The sequence below is a fragment of the Etheostoma spectabile genome, chromosome 2 (assembly GCF_008692095.1).
Source record: "Etheostoma spectabile isolate EspeVRDwgs_2016 chromosome 2, UIUC_Espe_1.0, whole genome shotgun sequence".
NCBI lineage: Eukaryota > Metazoa > Chordata > Actinopteri > Perciformes > Percidae > Etheostoma > Etheostoma spectabile.
In genome coordinates this window covers 6,465,786-6,476,678 of record NC_045734.1, presented here as the reverse complement: position 1 = coordinate 6,476,678, position 10,893 = coordinate 6,465,786, and the positions used below count along the sequence as shown (strand labels likewise).

The window sequence follows — 10,893 nt, the reverse complement described above, 5'->3', positions numbered from 1 at the left end:
ACGTCTTCACCCCAAAACCAACACTGACTCAGCAACATCACTTGAGGCAATGTATCACATTTAGCACAGCTTCCTGTGGAACCACTAACATCTTTAAACGACATTTTTCACATCTGCAGTAGTACTCCACAAGATCCGTAAACAGACGTTTTGATCAAATCACTGCAGTTCTTCTTTAAGAATTTCTTTATAAAAATCAATTATTCATAACTAATGTTGATAAATCCTGGATGGTGCAAGTATGTGACTAAACTTTTTTTTTCCCCAACTGAATTACCGCCCACTTCAAATCAGTAAAGAAGAGTGCAGAAAAAAACAGAAACAAAGAAATATTTCATATGTAATAACAAATAGTATACCAACTGTGGCTGAAAAATAACTGGTCTCACACAAGACTCTGAAGCTGGTTGAGAAAATATTTTTTCGGGTCTTTCAATCAATGATAAAAATTGTCGTCAATAGATTTTCTGTCGGTGGATTAATCGATTATTGGACTAACTATTTCCTCACTAGTTGGATCGTTGCATAAGAAAGGTAAGTGTCGGGGATCCAGTTTGATATGGTGTCAGTGATACAGCGGCTGGACAAATTCTGGCGGAAAGATTCCCACTCGGCCTCGACAGCGCCCTCTCCAGGTCCGTGAGCCCGAGCAGTCCAGCAGGTCGATGATGTCATCGCGCAGGAAGTGGAGGTGGGCGGTCTGAGGGGGGGTGTAGTCACAGAGGGCGTGAGCCAGACGGGGTTTCTACACAAAGACAGAGCAAAGACATCAGTCAAACCGGTGTGTGTTCAACAAAAGCAGTTTGTTAAGAGTAACGATGCTTCATGGTCCGTCATACCCCGACAAATCGTTCATGCAGACGCTGGGGGGGCTCCCTTTCTGGGTGAGAGGGGTGGGAGTAGAGGCGGCCTGAGGGGAGGGACTCCTGAGAGCTGCTTTTATAAGGGTTGGGGTACGGGTTACGCCCAGGCTGGGACAGCAGGCCAGGGGATTCAGGAGGGTCTCTGAGGTAGACCACTTTGTCCACGCCGATGCTGTGAGTTCTGTAGAAATCCACCAAACGGTTGAGGGAGCAAAACGACTCGTCCCAGATGCAGTACTGACCGCCCCCCTCCAGCACTCGGAAATGTTCCACCCTCTCTCCGTAGCTGCAAAATAAGAGAGGTAAGATAGGTTAAGGGGATAAAGGCAGGTATGTGCACGCTCCTTTATGCTCCAACAGCAGTATGAAGATGAAAGTGTCATTCCTCTACCGGTTTCTTTGTTTAAGAATTCATGCTGAGGTGATGTGCACAACTCTGTCCCTGTGGGAAATGAGACTACAGTTCTCGGCAAATGTCAACACACACACGCACACACGCACACACACACACACACACACACACACACACACACACACACACACGCACACACGCACACACGCACACACGCACACACGCACGCACGCACAAACACACAAAGCTTGCCATAGTTAAGTAGTGAGTATGTCACTAACCGAGTGAAGATATAAGCGGATACGATCGACAGGACATATTTATAACTGTTTTGATCATTGACTAATTGCTATGGTATTAGGGGACCACTAAGGTCTATATAAAAGCATCCATAGTGCACCATGTCATGGGACCTTTAAAGACTGAAATATATTAACATTTCAAAACAAACATGCATAATGTCCAGTACTTCTGCATAAATCTGTCCATTGTCTGATGTGTAATTGTTTATTAAGCTTCTTCCTCCCTCACACACCCGACGATAATCCCCTAAAGACTCTGAAAGGAGGGCAACACCACTACCAGGGCTTGTTTGTCGAGATGTGTCAGCCTAAGAAATGAGAGGTCTGGGGGATTTTGTAGTGTTTTAGTTAAAATGTTGGATCAGCGCAGTGGTTTCCTCACAGCAAAGTCTCCTTTCTGAATAGAGTTTTCATTTTCTCCCATTTTCGGCGCCAGTTTCCTCCCACAGTCCAAAGGTTAGTTAGGTCATTAGAGACTCTACATTGCTCATAGGTGTGTGAATTTGAATGGTTGTCTGTCTACTACTGTGTCCCACTTCCACACTACATACTTATATATACAGAATATAATATACTAAGAATATAATATACTACATAATAGTGTCTTTCAGATCAGACAGATCAATCAAAGTGCTGTTAAACTTAGCAAACAGATGGAATTTATTTTTTTTCAAAAACAATGTAACAGCTATTTTTTGTTTTCTAAAAGGGGTTCCTGGTGCTGTTTTATCACTACCAATAATTGTACATGTTTTCAGCTGTAATCAGATCATCAATCTTCTTTGTCCATCAGAAGCACACACACAAATCAAACGTTTCTTATTGAATGCTTACAAACTGTTTTAAGTTGCTCCTTATTGTTCCTGTTTTAACACACTACACACCTAAAACATATTTATAGTTAGTTATAGTTATAGTAGCATGTGATCGGGACATTAGTAATGTGTGTTAGCCCTGTGAGAAAAGAAAGAGCAGCTAACGCATGGATAGTTCAGAGGAAGTTCGCCTGTCTTTAATCTCACTAAATCATTTACATTGGTATGTGTCGGTCTGGCTTAACGACCTGATGCTATTTCTCTCGAGGATCAACTGACACATTCCATAAAATATGGGATCCGTTGTTGTTGTACTTTGAGAGGCTTGACACTCTCCCCCCAGATAATAGAAGGCCCTAACAGCTCTGCCCAATACACACAGTTGAGTTGTCTGATACCTGATGTGAGCTTTTCATAAAGTGGAAATTACTTCCTTTCTCAACCTCATCCTCCCTTATTTTTTATGTTTTTAACTTTTTTTTAACTTTTGTTTTGTTTGTAATGGCAGTATGTGGGTGGGATATGATTAATTTTCAAATAAGAAAACAGAAATCAAGGCACTGTAGCTAAATAAATGGATCTGTGTTGTCTTATCTTTCTTGAATAAAAACATGGTTAAAAAATAAATAAAATAAAAGTACGTTGCTGCATTAGTCACGGTGTCATCGTGATGAACTGCAGACGTGAGGAGGATTAGAAGAATTTCCTTTAACGAGACTGCAGTTTACAACTATAAAAACACCCCTTGTGACTTACTCCTACTCCAACCACACATGTCACTCAACACCCCAACACACATATCTGTCACGCTGCACCTTTACTAGACTTTTTGCTTATATTTTAAGATTACTTTCTTAGATTTTTTTATGGTTGAATATTTGTTCACTCTTTTCAATCCTGCCTTATTTCATTCTTTGTAAAGATATGAGTGTAGTCAGTAATACACTGCCCCATTTGAGGCTGATGCAAATGCAATTTCGTCACGCTTGCATAATAACTACGATAAGGTATTGAATCTAAAATGTTGATTGAATAAAGTGTTCTTGAACATGATCGCCCTCTACTAATCATTCTGAGGATTGCACTCTATGGTAATGTTTGAGTATGTGTGCATAAATAAAGCAAACCTCTTATCTCTCAGCAGGCAGACAGACAGATGTTGTGCTTTAAAGCATTACTATGTGCACAGCATGTACATTCATCTCTGTGGCATGTGTCAATTGCATAATGTACCTGTGTTTAATTAAAGACTGAGCGGTGTTATGCAATGCCCCAGAATATTGAACACATTTAATTTACCCTCAATGATTAAATGTGTCCCACGTCACTTTGGTGACCCAAATTACATCACCTGACACACACACACACACACACACACACAATCTCTCTCTCTCTCTAACTGTCTGTGCAGCTATTTTTAGCGCGGGTTCTCATACAAATATATTAAAATAGTCTGACTCTCCCTTCCACCAGCCCTGATACACACTCAAAGAGACCTGGATGCTGGAACTGTAACATGCTAATATGCTCAATGTGAAGAAAACAAGCATCCATCTGTACAAATAATATAAGGAGGAGATGCTGCTGTCTGCCTGTTTCATGCAACCCTTCTGATCGTAGAGTATATTCTGATGGCCAGGTGTTACATTTATTATTAGGTCAGACCCAGGAGCAGAGTATCACCTCTCAGGTCATTAAAGACACTAGGGAGGTTTGATGAGAAATTACAGTAAGTCAGCAGATTCAACACGTGCAAATATATCCGCTGCAACACAGCACACAATTAACATCCCAATGTGTAAATAGACAGCAGAGGCAGGTTACGTCAGTCTGCAGCATGAGATTTGTGTCTGTGTGTCTGTGTCTGGTGTGTGGTTCGCTCACTGACCTAACAGAGACGGAAAACTCTCCAGGAGCGGATTCACTCTCCCTCACCAGGAACACTCCAGTCTCCTGCCAGCACAGACGCTTTTCAGCCTCTAGTCTCGACACCCGTCCTGCAAACCACCTACAAACAGACAAACACACACACACACACACGCATGTAAATGATACTCTTTTGTTGAGCTAATGTATTTTTGTATTTAGAATTATGGTTTTTCTCATGTTACTCTTCAAACGGGCATGAGCACATGAGTACATTTTGAATGAAAAAACAACTCATTTACAGTATGTTCAGTGGTTTCCAACCAAGGGGTCAAGACCCCAAACATGGTCTCAGAATACCTCTGAGGGGTCACAAGATACTGTTTGTTTTTTCACCTCATTTTTGCATTTTTTTCTTTTGAAATACACAATACTTTCACCTCTTTAGGTATCGCAAATTCCTTCAAATGAATTGTTTTGGTTAAACACTGATCAGATCATAACCTGTCATGAAGAGTCACAAGTAGACAACACGTTTGCAGTTGTTTGTCCTAAATTGATTTGTTGTCAAAATATGTGGACCAAATATTATTTTTTTTACGGATAAGGAAGGAGGGAAATGTAGTTCTCTGGCACGTAGCCACGCTTCCCCTGGATCTCTGCTGTGACCCAGCAAGAATCATCCTCCATTTCTTTCACCTAAAACACACACATGCAGTTATTCTTACTATGTAAACATGCAATCTTTTTAACTTTTAAAACCTCTAATTGCATCAACCTAAACAATTACACATACACACACACACAAACACACACTTACCTTGATAATGTCCCCTTTCTGAAAACTGATCTCGTCTTCTTCTGATGCTGCAAAAGAGAAAAGAGCCACCGCCTCCATCCTGTAAAGGAAAGTCAAGTCCACCACAAAAATAGTTTCACTTCATGAATGAAGAGAGAGAATGGGGCGATGCCACGATATTACAGGATGAGATAATCTGTGTGTGTGTGTCTGTCTTTATGTGTGTCTCTAACATCCTGCTCATTAGTTAATGAGTTTTTTTTTTGCATGTGTCCCTCTGTTCCTCCATGTGACTGAGTTAGAGTGTGTGTGAACACGTGGAGCTGGCGACCGCCCTCTCAATCTCCATCTCTGATTTCTACACACTTTAAACTCTGGAGCTTTAATGAAGCATTTCCACGTGGGAAATCAGTGACAGTGGATGGAAGATACGAGAAGGAAGGAAGGACTAAAAATAGTCTCAAACAGAATGGGATGACCTCATGATGAAGTATTTGCAAAGGCTTCAGCCAATTCACACATACTTTAAATTATCAGCTGACATTAAAAAAAAGGTAAAAAGGTGTCACCATGTTACGTTTCATAAACCAATTTTCTCAACTACAGCCATTGTGAAAACTGGAATCCTGAGATTGAGTTCTTCTTTAGAGTGATGGATTGTATGGATAATTGGAAAGTCTAATTCTAGTATAGGTGAATAATTCAAAAGTATCAACACAGATAACACAACAGCACAGATTCAGAGGAAGCAGTAGAGGATGTGGTTGCTTTTAATTGGTGCGCCTCTCCTTTTCCTGCTCCCTCCCCCCCCCACAGTCTGTTTCCCCTCCTGCTGTCTGGGAAGAGGTACAGGAGGATCTGTGCCAAATGTTAATAGTTTGTTTGTAAGAGACAAAAGAAGAGAAAGATCGACAGTTGCAGAAGCAGTGTCCGATGTACTGTAGCTAAAGTTCATTTCCACCACCAGTCCCTGGATGGGCAATCCAGCAGAACGCTAAATAGCTTTTTTTTTGCACTACTATAGACCTGTGCTGGAAGTAAAGAAGAGTACAACTGAATTATATCAATGCATCTTAAAAATCAATAGAGACATTATATCATGAAAAAGAAAAAAAAATCAACATCTGGTATTTAATAAAATTGTAATATTTAATGTTATGTAATTCTAAAAATTGATACAAGAAACAAATTCAAAATCAGTCAAATCAGGGCAATTCCTCTTTTACTAAAGTAATGAATACATCCCAACATCATGAAGGCAGGTGTTTCCTGAGTTAAGAGTGTCTTGTTCATCACTCGTAACAAAATAACATAAGGCATTTGCAGTGTTGTGTGTGTGTGTGTGTGTGTGTGTGCGCGTGTGTGTGTCAGTAGCAGTCCACTATGACCTCATGCCCTGGCTTTGTGTCTGGATGAGTGTGAGCGGCGCTCGCAGTCAGTATGTCCTGCAGCAGAGAGAGGGGAGAGTTGTGGATGTGATCGCTGCTTTGAGTCAGGACGTCCAGCCTCTCGTCTAAATCCAGAGACCTCAACACCTCGCACACGCTCACAGTCACACTGTCCCCTCGCCCGTCTGCTCCACTGAAACTTCTCTGTGCTGAGATGTCCACCTCACTGGCCCGATCGCTCTCCATCCCCAGTATCTTTGTGATCTCCTTCCCCCAGCCCCTGCCAAGCAGTTCACAGGATACTGTTGCCATGGCAGCAGTTACATCCAGCGCCCCTAGCGACAGAGGGCAGATTGTCTCTCTGAGTATTATCAGCAGTCGACAGGCCTTCAGACCCACAGGTCTATCGCAGTCAACCAGACCGCTCAACAGCGCTGAGAAGACTCCCAGCTCGACCACATGGGCCAGTTCTGACTGCACGCCCTCTGTGTGTGTGCCAGGGTGTGTGTGAAGTGTGTAGGCCTGATCAGAAACTACACCATAGGGGTGTTGTAGGGCACGATGTGCATCTGACCCCTTTCTGTAACCGCGGTGAGCTGAAAAGGCTTGGTCCAGCAGCAGCTCAGCCAGCTCCAGCGTGTGAACTTTGACCTCCCAGTCTAAATCGGCGCTGCCTTGGGAGAGGACGGTGCGCACACACTGCATCAGGAAAGAAGTGGAGGGGGTGGATGATGATGGAGGCGAGAGTGAGGAGTGTGACAAGAACCAGGAGATGAAGTATTGTACAACAGCCCTCCTGGGGAATCCCTCTGTGTCCTGGGAGAGGATTTCAAGCAGCCGGCTCACTATTTCAGTCTGCATAGAAGAGAAAATCCTCGATATATACATCTGAATTCATTGCACCCCCGGTTTTTATTTTTGTCCTTATCTTTAGAGGCCCGGTACACCTACACAGGTAGCAGGTAAGTCTGCTAATTTTGAGGGTAAATACCCTTTACAAAATATAAAAAGGAGACTATTATAGAAGGAGAGGATAATAATAACAATACAAAATATATAAAAGCTCTAATATATGTAGAAACAACAATTATGTTTCTATTGCTTATTTACAGGGATGAACGTAAAAACAGGAACAAAAACCAGAACACGGTAGCAATTATACAATTAATCATAGGAGCAAAGAAAGTCTTGATTTTAAAATCTCAACAGTGTTTGCCTCTCTGATCGGACAAGGTAAGTAAATGCTCTGACACCAATAGATTGCTTATTAATCTGAGTGTGCATGGGTGAAAAATAATAATAGTAAACTTTATTTATATAGCACCTTTAATCACATTAAATGCAGCTCAAAGTGTTTTACAAAAAGAAACATGCTAATCTTTTACTCTGTCCTAAGAAAGTAGCAGCTTATGTTAATAATCGAAAATGTTAAACAATGGATTGAAGGCATAGAAGAAAAACTATAATTTGACATTTTATCCCACATCACAGCAAGTGCTTCCCTGTAGTTTTATGCCAGAGTCAAATGTCCCAACAGTTTCTGCCTACCTGGTCCTGAGTGAGTGCTGCCCCCTGTTGCCAGCTGTGTGTCAGAGTCTTTGCCAGAGCAGAGATGGCACTGGCTCTCACATAACTCTCTGTATCCTGGAGGGCCTCCTTCAGGAGAGGAGTAGCACAGCAGCCGCCCAGCAGAGCCTCAGACGCATCACACAGGTCCTCGCCTGATGTCACGGAGACGTGCACACCGGCCAGGTGTCCCAGAAACTCCACCGTCGAGTCTCTCACCTCCCAACGCATGTCACACGCACGCTTCTTCACTACCTCCACCAGATCTATTCATGTATACACATACAGATCATTTCAGTGACACATTATTGAATATAGCCTAGTATTGACGAGCTTGAGTGAGTGGGCTGCTGCTGAACTTTACCTTGTCTGAGCTGGTCTGTTATTAAGGAGAGGTCAGTGCACACTCCGATCCACTTTATGAAGGCCTGGTAGGACTTGTGGAGTACCTACAGTAAGAAACACAGACACGGTCATTTCAATGATAGTAAACAACAATGATTTAGAGATATTTCTTAGCTAACTTTTGTAACCCTCATAAGCAGACTCAGACTCTCCATGTGACTTAATGAATTCAAATATGGTGCCGTCAGTGGCTAGAGACTCTCATGTGACCAGACAAAACCAGACAAACAGCCAAAAAGCCGCATACATGCCGGTCTACCCATCTTTTACTAAAACATTAGCTACTTCCCATTCCTGGAGAATGCTATAACATGTGAGATAACATATATCCCTGTGTGTATATTAAGGCCCCTACTAATTATTTAATTATCGAATAATTAGCAGATGACCTCTTGATGAATTTTTAGGTTTTAACCATCCCAATTTCTCAGAACACAATATGATGTCTAGAGATAGCTTGTTTTGTCTGAACAACACTCCAAAACATAACTGTTTTCAACGATATGAAACAAAGAAAAACAGCCACTTGAAAAAAGTTATTTAAGTGAAATATTTAGACTTACTATTCTTGCGATATTTAAGTATGACTTTATGCTTGAACTATAATGACTTTTCCGGTAAAAATATTTTGACTTTATTTTTAATCTGTCTTCTTCTTCATCACTGCTCCCCAGTAGCAGTAGTAGCAGGCACAAAATAAAATAAAAGAAGCTGTAATTAAGCATGTGTAGACAGGAAACACACATAACTTACAGTGGGGTCAGAATCAGGATTGTTCAGATATTGTATCAGAATTGTGAACACTTCACTGATCTTCTCCTTCGCACCTGAAACACACAAGATGGGCATAGGTACTAAACCTTTCATTGGAAAAATCCTTCTCTTGTGTGTGTGTGTGAAAACACACACTATAATGTTCATATACTGTAGCACTTGTTTTGTGTCAGAATATATTTTATCCAACTTTCTTCTATTTTGTTAGAAAATCCTGCAAATTATTTAAACCATTTTACACATTTTTAAAGTGAGATTTACATTTATACTTATATTACTTAGTACTAAGAAAATAGATTATGATATTCTTCACTGTTCTGCTGTATGTTTCCAGTATTTACTTACTGAGGAGTTAGACTAATAAAAAGCAGATTTTTATCTCTTTCCAATAAAGTTTCCATCAGGTTAAAGTAAAAGTGGTTAGGAAAGGAAAGAGAGCATTATTTCTATTTGGATCATCCCACATAAACACACACAGTGTTACCTGGGCTGCTGTTGAGAGCCGTTAGAGCGTCTAGGGCACATTTCTGAACTTTGCCACTGCCGATTACGTTCCTGCAAACCTCGCTGCAACCAGCGAATGAGGAGGAAGAGATGCCACTGCTGATCCTTAACAATGACACAACCGCAGTGACAATCAAAACAGGAGGACAGGGGAGGACGCCAGAAGGCTGGGAGGGAAAAGAGAGAGAGAGAGAGCAAGGCAGAGATGTTAGTCTGCTTGTCATAAAGAATACAGTCTCGTCTCCTCTCCTCTGTTCTGTTCTGTTGTCTTTGCAGCCTCACCGTGAGTGTGATCTGTGGTGTGTTCGTCAGACAGACACAGGTCATAGAGATGCAGGAGGTTTTACTCTTCAGCTGCTCTACCACTGAAACCTGATGTTCGTCGGCTGCAGGGACAAAACATATTAAGTTATAAAAAAATACAAAAATGTGTTCATTCTTTCTGGTGAACTGTGTATATCTGTGTGTTTTACCAGCGGTGTTTGTGCCCAGTAGAGTCAGACCAGTTATAATGTCGAGGGGGAGCAGTAGTATTCTCACAGCCCGGGCTGTGTGGACAGTATCACTGCACAGAAGAAGAAGAAGAAGAAGAAGAAAACAGCACCCATGGGTGAATAACATCCTGGTTACTGGTAAGTGGTGAGTGTGAAGTGCTGCTGTGATCAGATGCTTACTGGTGACCTCTGCTAAGCAAAGCAGCTGCAGCATGAATGAGGTCAGCGGGTCGGCTGATGGTCAACATGGACGATAGAAGACGGGTGACGCGTTGGTCTGGGACACGTCCATCAGGGCCGCAGCTGCTGAAGACGAACATGAACGTTGTTTAAGAAACCACTCATTATATGTATGTTTTATATCTATGGTATACAGTGTGTCATTTGTTTCTCTCTTTCTTTTTACATTAGGTGCAGCAGTCAATGCAGACAAAACAATTGTGTTATAACTTATCTAAAACTACAGCACTTTTTTCATATAATTCTTCTTTTATACTAGTTGTCAACTGTAGAAGCATTATAAGCACAAATGTAGTATGGGAATTACAGTATTATTCACAAGGTAAAGCCTTTGTAACATTTGGAGCTTTAAGTAAACTGGCTTGCAGAAACTGCCTATTGAGCCAGAGGGCCTGCCAACATAATTGAGCCTAAGTGGATAGAATGTAGATAAAGCCTGCAGAGTATCTGCTGTTCACCTGAGTAGGATTCAAAGACAGTTTAAAGTACAGATACTATGAAAAAAAAATTACTTTTTCTGGGATT

At 41.5% G+C, this 10,893-nt stretch overlaps 2 protein-coding genes across 4 annotated transcripts in view; both read right to left on the bottom strand.

The window, feature by feature from the left end:
- Nucleotides 1–327: 327 nt before the first annotated feature.
- On the bottom strand, nucleotides 328–5,345 carry LOC116705414 (GRB2-related adapter protein). Its single transcript, XM_032541592.1, has 5 exons — nucleotides 5,019–5,345; nucleotides 4,800–4,897; nucleotides 4,221–4,340; nucleotides 840–1,149; nucleotides 328–745 (listed from the first exon to the last, which is right to left on the bottom strand). The coding sequence occupies exons 1-5, from the start codon at nucleotides 5,094–5,096 to the stop codon at nucleotides 566–568; spliced, it is 786 nt and encodes a 261-aa protein (XP_032397483.1). The 5' UTR covers nucleotides 5,097–5,345; the 3' UTR covers nucleotides 328–565.
- A 662-nt stretch (nucleotides 5,346–6,007) lies between these two features.
- Nucleotides 6,008–10,893, bottom strand: part of brat1 (BRCA1-associated ATM activator 1) — a 9,231-nt gene continuing 4,345 nt past the window's right edge. For 2 of the 3 annotated variants that reach the window (XM_032535351.1, XM_032535332.1), the window contains exons 5-12: nucleotides 10,309–10,434; nucleotides 10,108–10,199; nucleotides 9,917–10,020; nucleotides 9,615–9,801; nucleotides 9,110–9,183; nucleotides 8,316–8,400; nucleotides 7,934–8,217; nucleotides 6,008–7,240 (exon numbers count right to left, since the gene is read on the bottom strand). In XM_032535351.1, coding sequence (XP_032391242.1) covers nucleotides 6,365–7,240; nucleotides 7,934–8,217; nucleotides 8,316–8,400; nucleotides 9,110–9,183; nucleotides 9,615–9,801; nucleotides 9,917–10,020; nucleotides 10,108–10,199; nucleotides 10,309–10,434 — 1,828 coding nt within the window. In that variant the 3' untranslated portion in view covers nucleotides 6,008–6,364. The remainder of the gene's footprint in view (nucleotides 7,241–7,933; nucleotides 8,218–8,315; nucleotides 8,401–9,109; nucleotides 9,184–9,614; nucleotides 9,802–9,916; nucleotides 10,021–10,107; nucleotides 10,200–10,308; nucleotides 10,435–10,893) is intronic. The other variant, XM_032535343.1, reaches the window with a different exon arrangement.

Coding starts and splice junctions, on each gene's coding strand:
- LOC116705414 (XM_032541592.1), bottom strand. CDS start 5,096: ATGGAGGCGGTGGCTCTTTTCTCTTTTGCAGCATCAGAAGAAGACGAG. Junction 4,341..4,799: donor ATTTCCCTCCTTCCTTATCC/GTAAAAAAAATA, acceptor GTCTGTTTGTAG/GTGGTTTGCAGGACGGGTGT. Junction 746..839: donor TGCATGAACGATTTGTCGGG/GTATGACGGACC, acceptor GTCTTTGTGTAG/AAACCCCGTCTGGCTCACGC.